The 16,909-nt window shown below is 63.9% G+C and overlaps 1 protein-coding gene across 3 annotated transcripts in view; it reads left to right on the top strand.

Moving 5' to 3' along the window:
* Positions 1-612: 612 nt before the first annotated feature.
* SKI (SKI proto-oncogene) overlaps positions 613-16,909 on the top strand; it is a 66,474-nt gene continuing 50,177 nt past the window's right edge. For all 3 annotated transcript variants that reach the window (XM_047724338.1, XM_047724339.1, XM_047724340.1), the window contains exon 1: positions 613-1,705. In XM_047724338.1, coding sequence (XP_047580294.1) covers positions 737-1,705 — 969 coding nt within the window. In that variant the 5' untranslated portion in view covers positions 613-736. The remainder of the gene's footprint in view (positions 1,706-16,909) is intronic.

Genomic DNA, 16,909 nt, shown 5'->3' with positions numbered 1-16,909 from the left:
CGAGCCCCGCGCCTCCGCCGCCGCCGCCGCGCTCTGAGGGCCGCCGCTACAGGCGCTCCCGCCGCCCCGGAAGCCGCGCGCGCGCAGGCGGGCGGGCGGGCCGCGGAGCCGGGCGCGGGCGGCGGGGTGGGCGCGGGCCGGGCCGGGGCGGCCGGCGGCGGGCGCGACGCGGCCGGCCAGCGCCGCCGGGACGAGCCGGGCGGGCGCCGCGCGGTGGGAGGAGCGGGGCGGCGGCGGCGCGCCGCGCGAGGACGGCCCGGCGGGCCCCGCGCCCGCGTCCCCGCTCCTCCCGGGCCCCTCGGCCTCGGCCGCCGCGGCGATTCGCGCCTCCCGGCGCCGGCACCTGCCCGCGCGCCCCCCGCGAGCCCCGGGCCCGCGAGCGTTGGCGTTGGCGTTGGCGGCGCGCGCAGGGGCATGCCCCGCGCCTAGGGCCCGGGGGGCGCGCGGGGGGCGCGCGGGGGGCCCGGGCGGCGGCGGCGGCGGGCGCGGCGCTGGGCGCGTGGATGTGGCGCCGGGCCCCGGTGCCGGCGGGCTCCAGCGGCGGGACCCCTTCGCCCCGCCCGCCTACCCCTTTGCGCCCCCGGGCGAGGCCGAGGCCGCGGCCGTGATCGGGCGGGAGCCGGCGGCGGGGGGGGGCCGGGGCCGGGGGCGCCGCCGGGGCGCGCGGGGCGGCGGCGGGGGCCGCGGGGGCCCGGGTGCGCGGGAGCGGGAGCGGCCTGGGGAGCCGGAGCGCACCATGGAGGCGGCGGCGGGTGGCCGCGGCGGCTTCCAGCCGCACCCGGGGCTGCAGAAGACGCTGGAGCAGTTCCACCTGAGCTCTATGAGCTCGCTGGGCGGCCCGGCCGCCTTCTCGGCGCGCTGGGCGCAGGAGGCCTACAAGAAGGAGAGCGCCAAGGAGGCCAGCGCGGCTGCGGTGCCGGCGCCGGTGCCCGCGGCCGCGGAGCCGCCGCCCGTGCTGCACCTGCCAGCCATCCAGCCGCCGCCGCCGGTGCTCCCCGGGCCCTTCTTCATGCCGTCCGATCGCTCCACCGAGCGCTGCGAGACCGTGCTGGAGGGCGAGACCATCTCGTGCTTCGTGGTGGGCGGCGAGAAGCGCCTGTGCCTGCCGCAGATCCTCAACTCGGTGCTGCGCGACTTCTCGCTGCAGCAGATCAACTCGGTGTGCGACGAGCTGCACATCTATTGCTCGCGCTGCACGGCGGACCAGCTGGAGATCCTCAAAGTCATGGGCATCCTGCCCTTCTCGGCGCCCTCGTGCGGGCTCATCACCAAGACGGACGCCGAGCGCCTGTGCAACGCGCTGCTGTACGGTGGCGCCTACCCGCCGCCCTGCAAGAAGGAGCTGGCGGCCAGCCTGGCGCTGGGCCTGGAGCTCAGCGAGCGCAGCGTGCGCGTGTACCACGAGTGCTTCGGCAAGTGCAAGGGGCTGCTGGTGCCTGAGCTCTACAGCAGCCCGAGCGCCGCCTGCATCCAGTGCCTCGACTGCCGCCTCATGTACCCCCCGCACAAGTTCGTGGTGCACTCGCACAAGGCGCTGGAGAACCGGACCTGCCACTGGGGCTTCGACTCGGCCAACTGGCGGGCCTACATCCTGCTGAGCCAGGACTACACGGGCAAGGAGGAGCAGGCGCGCCTGGGCCGCTGCCTGGACGACGTGAAGGAGAAGTTTGACTACGGCAACAAGTACAAGCGGCGGGTGCCCCGGGTGAGTGTCCCTGCCGGCTGAGGGGGTGGGAGGACACCGGGGCGCTGGGTCCCAGGGCCTGGAAGCTGGGGGGCCTCCTGGGCCGGGGGCTCGGTCGGTGCGATGTGGGGTTTTTCTCAGCATTTGGGTTTGTTTTGAAGAAATTCAGGGTAGGGTCGGCATCCCCGTCGACAGTCGCGCGGGACGGTCCTCCGGCTCGACCCCTGTGAGGAGCTGGCGGGCTTGGCGTGGGGGGGCCTCGGTGGGCTGGGGGCTGGGCTGCTGGGTGGAGAAGCCTTCCCGAGGCCGCAGCCGCTGCCCTGGCGGGCTGGGAAGGGCAGGCTGCAGGCGTGGGCGCTCTCGCTCCGGGTCCTGCCAAGTTAGATCCGGGCTGGGCCCAGGCTGCAGCCTCGGGCCTGGGCCTGCCTTCCTCGCGGGCTGTGAGGGGCTGTGCGGACCGAGGCCCCCCGGCCCCGCTCACAGGCAGAGCGGTGCCTGTGCTGGTCCTCAGCAGACGGAACTGGGCCCGGTGGGGCCTGTTTGCGCCTTGAAGTCTTGGGAGCCAGAGTCAGGGACGAGGCCAGGTGTCCAGGCCGCGGTGGCGGGCCGAGGCCCCGCGGCTGCAGCTGTGTCCCCGCGGGCCTGCCGGGGTGGGAGTCCCAGAGCGGCCCCCTCCCCCCACCGTGTGGGGTCCGGGGCTGCTTGGCCCGGGGCTTGAGGCCTGGTCAGTGCGCACCTGGGGCCCTGAGTAGGAGCAGCTCCTGGCCTGCGGTTTGTTGCGGACACGCCCGTTTCCGTGCCCGTCTCCCGAGCGCTGCGGGCCGGGGGCGGGGGGCAGTGGCCTGGGCTCTGTTGTTTGCCGGGCGGAGGACCCGTGCCCGGGCTGGGTAGCCGGCTGGGCAGCTCCGGGCCGCTGGACGCCGAGACCCCTCGCTGGCGGTCCTCGCCGCCTCTTCCTGGCGTCCTCCCTCCCCAACGGTCGTAACTTCTCTGCTGAGCCCCCTTACTAACCCGCACACGGAGCGCTGCACCGGCTCAGCTATTCTGAGGAGGCCTCATTAATTCCGCTACTGCATCAAAGTTTTTTTTCTAAATCTGTGAATAGATGCTCCCGCCCAGTTTTCTCCGGGCGCCCCTCCAGCGGAGTGTCAGCGTCTCGGTGAGCGGAGAGGGGGCTGGGGACGCAGGGCCTGTTGCCTGTGCTGGGAGGGGCCGCGTGTGCGCGTGCACAGGCCTTCCGCGGCGCTCCTGCCCGCAGCTCCGGCGCCGCAGACTGTGGGGCAGGGTTGGGGCTTCTGAGCGGGGGATGCTGGCAGGGAAGGCCCAAGCGTTTGACCTCGGGTGACTTGGTGATGGGTGGCGGGATGGGCACCCTCCGGGATCCGCGGGCTTTCCCGCTTGGGGTGCCCGTACCTTCCGCAGCCACCGCGGCCTGGGGGGCCTCAGACTGCAGTTCGTGGCCGAGCCGTGGCAGGGACCCTTGTCTGGCAGGCTGTGTCGGCGTCGGTGTCTGAGTCGGGGGGCGCGAGGGGCGTGTGCTGTGGTCTCTCCGGCTGCCAGGGGCTGGCCCTTTGTCACAGCCGCGGCCCCGGGCCGGGGTCTCTCGAGGCCGGCGCTGTGGTTCTGGGCGCGGCCGTCCCCGGCTCAGGGAAGGCGCAGCCTGAGCGCCAGGCCCGGGCGCTGCGTGGGGAGCAGCGGGGCCGTGCCCCGCAGCCCGGGGAGCAGAGTCCGGCGCCGGCCTTCCCGGGAGCTGCTGGGGGGCTCTGCTGCTGGCTCACCAGCTTCTCTGCTCGGCCCGGGCTCGGGGCTCTGCCTGCTGCCTTGGCTCTGTGACCCCGCAGTTGGGAGTCATGGGGTGCGTCGTCCTCTTTAAATGTCCTGGCGTAGCACGTGTTCGCCCGTGTGCCTGCCGAGGCCCCGAGTGAGGCGGGTGGAGCTCAGGGTGGGAGCGGACCCCCAGCTGCCCAGAGCCGACGTGCACTGGGAGGAGCTGCTTGGGAAGACCCCCCCCCCACCCCGTCGCACCCCCAGAGCCCTGTCCGTCTCTGACTGCGCCTTCCCCCCGCCTTTGACAGCTGATTTGTGGAGTCAGTTTTGGAATTTTCTCAGTTGTTCGGAAGGTTAGTTTAATATTTTTGACTCACCAAGGATGAGGACAGCAGGGAACAAAGAATGTGCTAGAATTCTCCTTGTAGGGGACACGGTTCCCCTGGGGCCTTGGGTTCTGTCGAGGCCGCGGGAGCTGGAGTGTGTTCCAGGCTGTGGGGCTGAGGTGCCGCCCGGGGCTCCTGCCAGCCAGAGACGCGGTCAGCGGTCAGCGCTGCACTGCCGCCGGGCCAGGAGGGGCCTCCGGGGGACCGGGGAGCCACCTCTGAGCCCTTCCCCACAATTGCTGTCCTCGGCGTCCGCAGTGGGCCGGTCCGGCTGTGGAACCCGTGGGGCTGCTCCAGCGGCCTCGTCCTGCCTCTGCTGGCTGCCTGACCTCGCGCCGGCGGCTTAAGCTCTGTGCGTCCGCGTCCTCGTGTGTGAAATGGGGACCGTAGTAAGTGGTGTGACGGCGGCGGCGTGTTTTCCTGGGGCGTGCAGGGGTCCGCTGTCAGGTGGGGGTGCGGACGTGTCATTTTGTTGCTGGGGGGACATGTGGCGAGGAGGTGGGGACTCGGAGACTTCTCCGCTCCTCCGCGCCCTTGGCTCTGTCCCTGCCCCTCTGGCTTGTGGCTCACGGTGTTTGGACTGAATCAGGCCGGTTGCTGTCAGAGGTGGACGTCGGTGCGGCCGGCTCGGCTGCTGCGTGGGGCTCCTTGCGAGGCCTCCAGAGGCTTCCCGTTCCGGCGACCGCAGGGCTGTGCTTGGGCTCCGGAAACGGGCTCCTTGGAACTGCTGTCCTGCGGGGTGTCCCGATTCTCGGGTTGGAGAGCCAGGCCTGTGTGTGTCTCTCGAGCCCCCGCCTTCGGGCCCCCGAGTTCTTGGAGGGGCTTGCTGTGTGGGTCGTTGTGCTCCCGGGCCCAGTGCCGGCGTGAGTGCCGGTGACTGGACTTGTCTGAATTCCTCCCATGGGAAGTCTCCTTCGTGTCACCTGAGAGTTTTTGCTGGTCACGGGCTGTGTTTTCTGAAAGCAGAGGCCCGGCCAGCAGCGCTGGTGGCCTGGCGTCCCGTGGCCCCGTTGGACAGTGACTGTGGCTTTTAAGTGCACCGGCCAGGAAGAGGGTTCCAGCCCGTGGACCCTCCCCTAGTGAGTGAGGCGTGCTTTGCTCCTTTCAGCTGGAGTTCTCTTGGGAAGGAGTGCCGTCCAGAACGTTCTTCAGGGGCGCCTGGGTGGCTCAGTGGGTTAAGCCTCTGCTTTCAGCTCAGGTCATGGTCTCAGGGTCCTGGGATTGAGCCCCGCATCGGGCTCTCCGCTCCTTGGGGAGCCTGCTTCCCCCTCTCTCTCTGCCTGCCTCTCTGCTATTTGTGATCTCTGTCTGTCAAAAAAATAAATAAAATCTTTAAAATAAAAAAAAGAACGTTCTTCAGGCTGGAGCAGACTGTGACCTGCGTGTGTCATCTGGGACCCCCTCTTTCCTGGGGCGACCATGCTTTACCCTGATGCCGTCTCTTGTGTGAGCAGAGATTCAGAGGATCGGTTGCCCCTTTGTCCCCTTGTTTTGCTGTAGGCTTTTGTGGGGTTCCGTGGTGATTTTCTGCCTCCAGATGCTTGGCTGAGGACGTGGGGAGCCATCTCAGATGATGCTCTGAATTATCTTGGGGGTAACCCTGGATGGGCTTTGGCTCCTCCCCCGCCCCTCCCCCCGCCATGCAGAAGGACGGGGTCTGCAAGTTGGTCTGGTCGCCCGGATGAAGGGCCCAGAGTGAAGGTTGGGAGTCATCTCACATGGGGGCTACGGCAGCTTGAACGAGGCCCCTGCTTTCTCCCTGTGCCCCGCAGTGGGCTGTGCGAGAGTGGGGGAGGGCCTCAGGGCCGGCCAGGGGCCTCGGCCTGTCTGTGTGTGCAGAGCCGTGTCTGGACGGTCCTCCAGGCGTGGGCTGCCTGTCCATCTGTCTGCCTGCCCCTCTGTCGGCCGCCCTGCTGTTTCCAGGACCCGTCTTTGGAGCTGGGCGGGGTCCCTAGCCTCTGGAGTTTTCCCAGGGCGGCAGCTGGCCTGGGGCAGCAGGGTCATCGGGTGACCTTTGTCTGTTCCTGCTGCCTCTCCGGGGTCCCCCAGGCAGCACGGAGCCTGGGGAGTAGGGTCCCGGACTCTTCCGCGTCTCGGTTCCTCAGCCCTCCGCAGCCGGTTTGTGCAATGTGTGTCTGAAATGTCGGGCCAGGGCAGACGGGCCAGGAGCAGGAGGAAGTCTGGGGGAGTGTGACCGAGCCCCGCCCCACAGCCCTGGCTGCGGGGACCTGGGGGGGAGGTGGTGCTTCCGGGGCAGCCCCAGCTGTCTGGCGGGCGGTGACCGCGGGCGGTGGCCGAGGCTGGCGGCCGGACTCTTTGTGGCCCGGAGAGTGTTCCACAAGCAGCAATAATGTGTCTCTTTCTAAGGATTGCGAAAGTCGGGGAGGATTTCTCCACTGGAAGAATTATGCAAGTTTCAACTGAAATGTTTTTAAAAAGTTTCTTTGTTTTGAGTCAAAATATAGAGGCTGAGCTATTTCCTTCAGGTCTGTGAGAGGCGGGTGGGAGGAGAAGGCCTCCATTCTTGGTCAGGCCCTCGCCCTCCTGGTTTGCGTCCCTGAGGAAATGGGGAAACAGAGCGGGCGGGGCGGGGGCTTTGGGATGCAGCCTGGGCGCGGCCTGGGGACCGTGCCCATGGCTCCCCATTTTCCGTTTATCGACCATCTCAGATGTGGGGGGCAGACGGAGTTGCTGAGAAGGGACAGGAAGTCGTTTCCTGGGGGCGTGGGGCTGTGTGTGCTGGTGGCTCCTCCCCGCACGGCCTCGCTTGGTCTGAAGCAGGTTCCGGGTAGCGTTGGGTTATCCGCGGGGATGAAGAGGCGTGGGTAGCCCTTGGGGGGCTATGCACGTGGTCCCCTGTTGCGCGTGCGAGCACGGCATGGTTCCCCCCCTGCCACGTCTCAGAGGCTGCTCACTCCCCCAGGGGACCAGGTGTGCTGTGTCCAGGCAAACTCGGGTCACGCCTGGGAAGCCTCTAGCCTGTCCCCAGGGCTGGTGGTGGGGTGAGCCGTAGCGCTTACGCTGTTCTTCGTGAGTCGGGGGCACGGTCTAGAGGCCGACCCGGACGCCCTCCTGCCTCTGCTGGCGGCATCGCTGGAGGCGCTCAGGGAGGTGGGGTGGCCTTCCCAGTCACAGAGCTTGGGAGCTGGTTTGGGGGGACGAGGGGAGGGTCCTCTACTTCCGGGACTCGCCACTGCTCTTGCCTCCTTATTTACTAAGGAGGAAGGATGGCGAAGGACCCGGACTTGGGTGTGATGTTGACGTGAGGTGGTGGGGATGCGGGTAGCTCCGGAAGGAGGACCGGAGTGGCCGGGGCGTCTGTGCGGGAGGGAGCCCTCTGGCTGTGTGTGGGCCTGCCGGTGACCGCGGTGCCCGCTCTCTGCAGCGTGTGGCCTGCGTGCTGCTCTGGTTTTTGCTAGAAACTCTTGTCCCTTTGGTAACCCGTGTGTCTTCTGTGCTGGTGAAACAGATGGGAGGCTTCAGGAGGGGTCTTGGCAGGAGCCTGGGAAACAGCGGAGGCCGCCGTGGTGCGCGGTGTTTGCGTTTTATCTGCTGTAACTGTCGAATGAGAAGGAATCACAGGACGCGTCGGCTTGGTGGTTTTCAGCTCTAGATGGTGATCCAGGAAGTCTCCGCGTGCGGCTCCGGGCCTCGCAGCCCGCCGTGGTCTGGCTGCCCCTGGGCTTGGTTCTCCGGGCTGCCCTTGTTGCGGTGGGCTTGGGACCTGTGTGCTTGTGGTCGTGTTGTCAGCCTCATGGAGGGCGCAGGCTGGTCTCGGCTGGGTCCCCAGAACGAATACTCCTTGAATGACTCACAGAGGCATGAAATCACTGGTTGTTGGGGGCTTTGGGGCAGCTCTGCTCTTAGCTGGAGAAGGCGAGGTGTAGGAACTCTCTCGGGCAGACTGTTGTCCCTGAGGTGTCACTCGTCCTGGTCGTGCGGCATGGCTTGAAGAAGGTGGCTTGATTAGGCCCGTGGGGGTGCTTGAAACCTTGTTTGAACCCAGATGCTTGGCTTCTGCTGTGGGACGAAGGTATTGTCAGCTCCGGAAGTGGACGAGCCTGGCCGTAGTGCCTGCCCCGATGTGGCTTCCACCGGGATAGGAGCGGGCTACTTTGAAAGGAAACAGGTCTTGTTGAGAACAGGCTTCCTGTGGGACCCCCTGTGTTGCTTGGTGCAGAGGAACCCGCTGTGGGGCGGGGGGGGGGGGGTGGCAGGAGGGCTGGCTGTAGGGCTGCTATGTGGGAGGGAAGCCCCAGCCAGGGGCTCATCCTGCCCCGAGGGTGAGCTGGGTTGTGGGGGTCTAAGGGCCCAGGGTGCTGGTGGGGCTCCGGGGTGGACTTCTCCTCCTAGCCCTGCCCCTGAGGCCACATATGAGGTGGCAGGTCGGGGTGACAGTCACATGATGACAGCTCAGCTGCGTATCCCAGCCCCTGGGGCTGAGCCTGCTGGGAGCACATTAGGCATGGGGGTGTGGGTGGTGGCTGTGGCTTGGGGTCTTCTGGCCGGTGTCAGTTAGCTCTTCTGTCCCACAGGAACCACCAGCTACATCATCATAGGAACTGGTTGGTTGTGACTTCACGCCTGGGGACCTGCCCGGAGCCTGGGCCTGGTGGCATGTTCTCCTTTGCACCCCCCCTTCACAGTGGGCTGTGCAGCGGGATTGGCGGGGGGAGACGGAAGGTCTGTCCTGCTTCATGACCAGGAAAGGACCCCAGTGCTGTCCCGGCCCCACACTCTGGGGGACGCGCAGCCACGTCCATCACCAGCAGCCTGCAGGGACCCTGGCCCCAGCAAGGCTGGCGGGCTGCCTGGGTCTGAGGCTGGGGGTGTCTAGATGGCCTGTGAGTCCCTGTGATGGTGGGCCAGGTCTGCCTCCCCTTCAGAGCAGAGCCAGCTTCTCACGCTCTGTCCACGTCTGTCTGCTGTCAGCTGAGTGTTGTCTTTGTGATTGACTGGGAGGTGAACCTTTCTCGGGGCCGGTAGTGGGGGTAGGCTGGCTGGCACCAGGCCATGCCCCCACCTCGAGGAAGCTCCCTTTCCACATCCGATCTTCTGTCTCTGCGTACTCAGAGCTGGAGTTTGCTGTTGTCACTGCTTCTGCGTGTGGCGTCCGTGGGTCTCGTGGTACCCATGGGGTGGTGCTCCCTCCTTGCATGGGGCCATGGCAGTTTGGGCACCACTCGTGCTGTCCGCCCATCCCTGTGGACACATGCTTCTAATTGCCAGACGTTCTCTGTTCAGAGCCCCTCAGTGCTGCGCGGAAACCGTCGGGACCAGAAATGCCTGTTGTCTCTGCAGACCTGTGTGGTCCAGCCGTGGGGGGCGTGCACGCTGGTCTGCTGTCTTTACTCGGGTTCTGCGCTAAGGGTCACACAGCAACCCCCGTTTGAAACACCCGCGGCCTCTCATCTGCCTGGGTCTCATGGTGCCCAGTCTGGATCCCAAAGCCACCCTGGCCAGCCGAGTTCTGTGTGTCGTGCTGAGGTCGGCGTCTGCCCTCCCCTGAGCCCCAGCGCTGGTTGGGCCCCTCGGCACAAGGAGCTGTATGTTTCTCGAATGGCAGGGCTGGCGCTTGGTGAGCATGTGGAGGAACCAGGGAAGAAGGGGGCAGTCAGGAGTGCTGCTGGCGAAGCTGGGAACCCTCTCCCTGGAGGAAGGGACAGGTGCGCGCGTCGCACGTGTGGTTCTGGAATCTGCCGGGCGTTCCCCTCCGGGTCGGGGGGGTGGTTGAGGCAGAAGTGCTGGGCAGCAGGGAGGTGCTGTCCCCAGCCCTGGCCACAGTGAGCAAGTCTCCTCCTCTCCCCCTCGGTGGGGGCCCTGGGCGGCAGCGAGAGCGCTGCATCGGGAGCTGGCCCCGGGCTGGCTGGCCCCGTTGGGGTGGGTGACCCCTGCGCCTCGGGGACAGTCTGGGTGGCCTTGGCCGCAGCTCGGCTCCCGGTGTGGCCGCGTGGCCGCGGTGGGTACTGCTGGCTCCGCCTTACCTGCTGCCTCCTGCTTCCTGGCGTTACAACTGTGTTGCCCAAACCATTAAAAAAATTGTGCTCCCAAGTTGAATGATATGCAAATGTAGTCAATTAAGCGAGGGGATTTTAATTAGCAGTTTAAGTTCATGTGTGAAGTGCCTTGCCTTAATTACTTGACAGTTTTGTTGTAAATTTGCTAAGTTTTTTTTGCAGAACTATCAAAACTGTGATTTTTTTTTTTTTTTAAACATTCTTGTGTGCAGTAAGTGTCGCCCAGCCGGCCTGACCTTGGTCGATTCTGTCTCAGTTTAGGGAGCTCTTGAAGCTGTAAGAACAAGGTCAGCCGCTGGGTCGCCTCGGTGCGGCTCGATGAGTGACAGCGTGTCCCGTGTTTCCTGGAGTGTTGGGCCGGCTGTGGTCGCAGGCTCCTAACTCAGGTCCAGGAGCCCATGGCAACACCCAGGGCTGGGGCCATGGGCCTGGTCCTGGAACGGAGGTCAGGAAGGGTCCTGACTGAGGGGCCCACAGAGGGCCGGCTCTGCCCTGATGACCTGTGCCTTGATGGGCCTGGGTCCTGGGTCCTGGCGTGGCCACAGTGTACACCCCGGTTGGTCTCTGACGTCTGCCGAAGGCCCTGGGGAATCCGAACTTTGGGGCTCCTTCCTGGCCGCGTGGTGGGAAGCTTCCGTCCTGCATCACCCTTGCCCCCCAGTCTTCCAAACCAGACTGTGGTGTGCACCTTGTGGGCTCAGCCAGGGCCGGCCCAGTGTTCCTTGGCTGCGGCTGGGTGGGGGGGTCAGCGCATGTGTCCCTTGGGTTTGTGTTGGGATCTCCTCCCGTTTACGGGAGAACTTGCTTCACTTCCCCGCCCATGCTGTTGAGATGGTCTCGAGTTACTGAGGGTCCTCTGTGGTATTCAGGGAACCCTTAGATTTCCCTGCCTGGTTGGGCTCGATGTCTCTTGTGCACGTGGGCCTTCTGTTTTGTCGGTTAGACGTTCACATGAGAACTGGGATTCCTTCGGTGGATCTGTCTTCTCTCAGTCTCTGTGACAAACGCTGGGTCTCTGTTCTCTCTGTGATCCGTGGGGGCTGAGGATGCCGGCAGGGACCTAGCCAGGCTGACGCACAGCACGGCCCGCTGTCGCGTGGCCCCTTGAACCTCAGCCGGTGTGGTCCCGTCGGCGGGTGTGGGGGCCAGAGGCTGGGCGAGGCGGGTGCAGAAGCTTGGTGGCGAGGCGGGCGCCCCTGCCGTTGTTGCTCGAGCAGAAGCCCAGAGGAATGACCCGGATCCCTCCCTGCGTCTCCCAGCCCCAAGGGCGGGAGTTCCTGTCCCCGCCCCCCCCCCCCCCCCACGGGGCCAGTGGGGAGCCCGTTTCTTGCCCCGTCATCGGGACGTGTGTGTGGATTTAGGAAAACGTGCTGTTATGCTCGGAAGTTTCACGCTGACACTGAAATCGGGAGATGGGTTCGCACAAGCCCACGCGCCAGCCCGGCGGTTCGCGGCGTCTCAGTCGCTCGTTTCTTCCGACTGCTCCCTCCCTGCGTATGCAGCGGGCTGTCGCTCCTTCCTAAAGCGAATCCCAGCATCTTACTTCACAGTTTGGCCTTTCAGTATCTGACATACCCAGTGTTGCGGAAGGCCGTGACCCTGGTGCCGGCAGGGGACCGAGGCCAGGAGAACGCCCGCCCGCGTCCGGCTCCCGCTGTCTCGGAATCGCCTCTTCCGAGGTTGCTGCACACGACCCAGGGCCGCCTGGCCGGTGGGCGACGGGCCTCCTGTGCACGTGCGCCTCTGTGTGCACGTGCGTGTGCGCGCTTGGCAGGCGTTTCAAAGTCCTCGTGCTGTTGAGGGCTCTGGAAGTAACACCCGGGGCGCGCGCTGTGCGTGGCTCCAGGTGACGCTTTGGGGAGTGTCCTGCCTCTGATGCTTCCCGGAAGCCTCGTGGAGCCGTGGGCTGCTTTTCCCCGCCCCTGGCCAGGGGGAGCCCTGCACTGTGCCCGAGTTTCCCCGGGGACGTCCTCCCCTGTGTCCTCCCACGTCTGGACCTGTGTCCCCGCGTAGCTGGCACGGCCCCATCAGTCATGCTCATCTCTCATCTCTGCGGGACTCTCACCTGGTGCTCTTGTCACTCCTGTGTGCCGCCTCATTGCTCTGTGGCCTGTCCCGATTCTTGTGTTGGTGGCCTTCTGGCTTCCCACTTGGGTGGCCGCGGAAAACAGCCGCAGCTGGTTGTTGGCCCGCGTGTGTGCGCGTGTCTGCAGCATGGGCTGGGGACGAGAGGACCGAGTCGGGTGCCTGGATCCCCCGGAACGGTTTTCTGACGTGGCTCCGCCGGTGGGCCAGCCCCTGCAGGGAGGGCAGGTCCTCTGTCCCGTGGTGGCTGAGGTCCGCTCTCACTCTGAGCGCACCTCCTTGGGCACGTGTGAGGTCAGGTGGGGGTGAGTTTCTTACAGGAGGCTTGGCGGATCAAAGAGGGCACACACAGCGTCCACACGTCTGTCTCTTCTACCTCGTAATCGCTGCTGGGGGTGGCGCTGGTGTGTGGTCTGACGGTTTCCCTGCTCAGGCACTGGGAAGGTGTAGGGCCTTCTCAGGGCTTCTTTTTAAAGATTGTTATTTATTTGTTTGACAGAGAGAGACCGCGAGAGAACAAGCAGAGGGAGGAGGGGAGGGAGAAGCAGCCTCCCCACCAAGCAGGGAGCCCGATGCGGGGCTCGATCCCGACACCCTGGGATCCTGACCTGAGCTGGAGGCGGACCATCAACACACTGAGCCCCCCAGGGGCCCCTCAAGAGTTCTTGATTTTACCTGTTACCGAATTCTTTCTCCCATAGCTCTCCCGTTCACATCCCCAGAGTTAAGTAGGTGCTCATTTTTCTATCCCTTCACAAGCTTGGGTTACTGTCATTCAGGATATCTTTCTCTGTTAGTTTGGAAGGTGAAAATCTCATTGTTTAACTTTTTTCTAGTGGCTTTGGCTGGTGTGTTATTTTTAGAATTTCTGTAATTTGCCTTGTGTATTTGTGTTATTAAGGTTAAAAAGTATATATCACAAAACTTGCTATCTTAGCCGTTTTTTTCAAGTAAGCTCTACACCCAGCATGGGGCTTGAACTTACAACCTGAGATCAAGAGTCGCTCGCTCCACCGAGCAAACCAGCCAGACGCCCCTCTTTACCGTTTTTAAGTGCGCAGTTCAGGGACGTAAGGACGTCCACATTGTGCTGTGTCATGTTGTATATGTCTCCCATCCATTTCTAGGATTTTTCCATCTTCCCAACGGAGAGTCTGTTCCTACGAAACACTCGCTCCCCCTCCCCTCCCCCAGCCGTCCACCCTTCTCCTTTCTGTCCCGGAATGTGACTTCTGTAGGGACCTCCAGTGAGTGGAGTCCTGTAGGGTTTGTGCTCCTGTTTCTGGTGTCTCTGCAAAGTGCGTCCACGTTGGGCGCGGCGCTGGCATGTCCGCCCTTCTTGAGGCCGAACCGTCTGTTTCTCGCTCCGACGGGGAGGAGCACTGTGGTTGCTCCCATGTTGTAGCTTTTAAAGAAAGCGCAGCCTTGAACGCAGGCGTGCGGACGGCCTTCTGAGACTCTGCTTCCCTCCCTGGGGTGCAGAGCCTGCGCGAGACCCGCTGCCGCTTCCTGGAGCTGCTTCCCTCGTTCGAGGAGCCACCGGCCTGTTTTCCGCGGCGGCGGCGGCGCCCTCTTCCGCTCTCGCCCACCGTGCCCGAGGGTCTCTGTTTCCGCACGTCCTTGCTGAGGACACTCGTGAAGGTGTTTTCCGTGTTTTCGAGAAGGGAGCCATCCTGGTGAGTGCCAGGTGGCCTCTGCCGGTCCTGCTGCTGGGCGTTTCCCAGATGCCGAGTGCTGGTCAGTGTCTTGTATGCTGTCGGCCACACGGATGTTGTTTTGGGGGAAATGTCTGTTCAGGTCCTTTGTCCTGTTTCGAGTCGGGCTGTTGTTGGCCTGGAGAAGCCGTGTCTGTGTTCTCCGCGTTAGTCCCCGCTGTGGCGAGTGGTGCGCGGTGTCCCATCTGCTGCACGTAGTGGGCTCGGCCAGCCCTCTGTTGGTGTGGCCGAGGCAGGGGCATCTCTGGGCTGGGGACACATCTTTTCTTAAGTGGGTTCTCCACACCCAGCGTGGAGCCCAGTGAGGGGCCTGAGATCCAGCCCTGAGCTGAGACCGAGAGTCCGATGCTCACCCAGGCGCCCCTAGAGACCCCCCTTCTTTGCAGGAGAGCCTGGTGCCACGGGAACTCTGTTGCATCTGGACAGGGGCTCATGCCCAGTGCAGAGGTGGCCGCGGCCTGTTGGGGTGAGGGGCTGTGTCATTGGGGGAGCAAGTCTCATGGCGGGAACACGTGTCATTTTGTTATGGAGCATCTACTGTGTGCCTGGCCTGTGCCCAGCCGGGAGAGGGGACCTGCTTAGGGCCGCAGGGTCAGGCTGGTGGGCTGGCGGCCCCACTCTGCCCACTGTGCTGAGAGTTACCTTTGCCTTCTACAGAGGCCTGCATGAGAGCTGTGGCCTGTGCGCGTGTGTGCCTGGACAGGGCCAAGCTTGGGACAGAAGGCTGGGCCATGGCCTGGGGATGGGAGAGGGCAGCGAGGGGGCCACAGGCTCTGAGGGGCGGCTGGGCTGGCTTGGTGCACCCTTTTCCTCCCTCCTCCTCCTCCTGCTTCTTCCTTCTTCCTTCTTCTTCCTCTTTCTTTTCTTTTGTTTATTTTTACAGAGAGCACATGTGTGGTCATGAGTAGGGAGAGGGGCAGGGGGAGAGGGGGAGAGAGAGAATCTGAAGCAGACTCCTTGCTGAGCAGGGAACCAGATGCAGGACTCGATCCCAGAACCCTGAGATCGTGAACTGAGCCAAAGGCAGAGGATTCACCCACCGAGCCACCCAGGTGCCCCATCTTCTCTCTCTTTTTTTTTTTTTAAAGATTTTTTTTTAAAGATTTTTTTTAAAGATTTTTTAAAGATTTGACAGAGATCACAAGCAGGCAGAGAGGCAGGCAGAGAGAGGGGGGGGGAAGCAGACTCCCCACTGAGCAGAGAGCCCGATGCGGGACTCGATCCCAGGACCCCGAGATCATGACCTGAGCCGAAGGCAGAGGCTTCACCCACTGAGCCACCCAGGTGCCATGCATATCTGGAGAAATTCTTGAAGACAGAAATGGATTCACTGGGACGCCTGGGTGGCTCATTCGGTTGAGTGTCTGCCTTTGGCTCAGGTCAGCATTTCGGGTTCCTGGGATTGAGCCCAGTTTCTGCTCCTTGCTCAGTGGGGAGCCTGCTTCTCCCTCTCCGTCTGCAGTTCCTCTGCTTGTGCTCTCTCTCTGTCTCTCAAATAAATAAGTGAAATCTTTAAAAAAAAAAAATTGATTCACTGAAAGTGCTTCTCACCAAAGATCTTCCTTTCTTTCAGTCCCCTCACCAGGTGTGGGTGGCATAAGGGACTCAGTGTCAGGAGACAACAGCTCGGGGACAGCTCAGAGCCCGATGGCTTAACCCTGACTTCACCCAGCGAGCGGGAGGAAAGGACCCTGGGGATGCCCTTAGGCGGCAGGATGAAGGGAGGTGGGTACCTGAGTGCACAGGGCGGGCTGGGGGAGTGTGGTGGCTCTGTGGCCAAGTCCACTACAGCTTTAGAAAAGTTGGCAGCTTGGGAAGCACGTGCCCGGGACCGTCGGCCCCTTTGCTTCCTCTCTCCACCTGTGAACGTCGTTTCCCGTGAGGCTGGCGGTCGTCTGCGTGGCTCACGGCCCTTGTGTGCAGACTTTGAGGGCCAGGCCAGTTCTGGGCCCTGGTTTGCATTAGTTTGCTTCTGTTGTTGGTTCCAGGAGGCTGGGGGTGACGGGTGGCCTGGGGGACAGTGGTCCTTCACATGGGCCACATGCCACCGTGTTCTGGCCCCTCATGGGGAGGCGAGTGTGTGTACGTGACCAAGGCTGTGAGGCTGAAGGGGTGGCCGCGGCCCTTCTCCCAAGCCCCGGAGGGCCTGGCCCACTGCCTCTTAGGGTGTTGGCCTGGAGGGCCTGGGGGTTGTCTGGGCTAGACACGTTGGGCCCCCACTGCCTGTGTCCCCATCCCTGGGGCTGCGCTCACCGAGCTGGTGACTCACTGACAGCAGCCATTCCTCTTACTTGGCTCCCAGATGGCCCGTGTTGGCCTCCTGCTCAGGAGCAGGCGTGGAGCCGAGGGACCTGAGGTTCCTGGTCCATGCGACAGCTCTGTCTCTGTGTTAAGGAGGGTAGGGCACTCTGGGAGGGGGAGGATCCTTGATGTTTGGTTTGCAAATACCAGCCCTCCCCCCCCCCCCCCGCCCCAGTGCTGGTCAGAAGGAAAGCCTGGGGGATGGGGTGGCCCTTTGTGTTTGGGGTAAAGAAAAATGGGAGTTGGAGATCTCTCTGAGGCTGCTCGTCTGCGTCGTGCGCTGCTCCCCGCGAGGCAGGCTGCTGTCCCGGAGTCTGATGTTAACCCCCCTGTTCTCCTTACCTCACTTTCTCTGCAAGCAGGAGTCATTGGAGCTTTTTGGTATTTTTGGCCAAGTAGGAGTTTCTAGAAGTTCAGAGAGAGACAGAGAGCCTGGGCCCAGGTCTTGTCCTCACTCTGGTCACACCACCTCCCTGGGCCTCAGCTTACCCTCTTGTAGTGGGTGACGAGGGTGATGAGGGTGCCGTGCTATGAAGATTTGCACCTTCCGGTTCTGCCCAGAGCCAGGGCAGCTGACAGGAGGCAGCCGGGCCGGTCGGATGGACGACAGCAGGTGCTGTGAGCAGACCGCACGGGGCGTGCCAGGTGCGGAGGCTCCCTGTGCCCGTGTCTTGGGGCCCGTGCGGTCCGTTGTCCGTGACCCCCTGCAGGCTGTGCTCCCCCCTGGACGTCCACAGTGTGGTGTCCCCTATGAGACAGGTGATGGAGTGTCTGACCGGGTCTCTGTGTGATCAAGTCCACACGGTCCCCGACTCACCTGCTGGGATGCCGGGAGCCATCCCTGTCTTCGAGGCCGTCCAGGCTGAGGACATCCCAGGCTCCTGGTCTCAGTGCGGTTGAGGGTGGCGGCACACAGACGTGCCCTAAAGCAGTGCCTGGTGATGGGCTGGTACC

Source organism: Lutra lutra, chromosome 4 (genome assembly GCF_902655055.1).
Source record: "Lutra lutra chromosome 4, mLutLut1.2, whole genome shotgun sequence".
Classification (NCBI taxonomy): Eukaryota; Metazoa; Chordata; class Mammalia; order Carnivora; family Mustelidae; genus Lutra; species Lutra lutra.
This window is presented reverse-complemented; position numbering and strand designations above follow the sequence as displayed.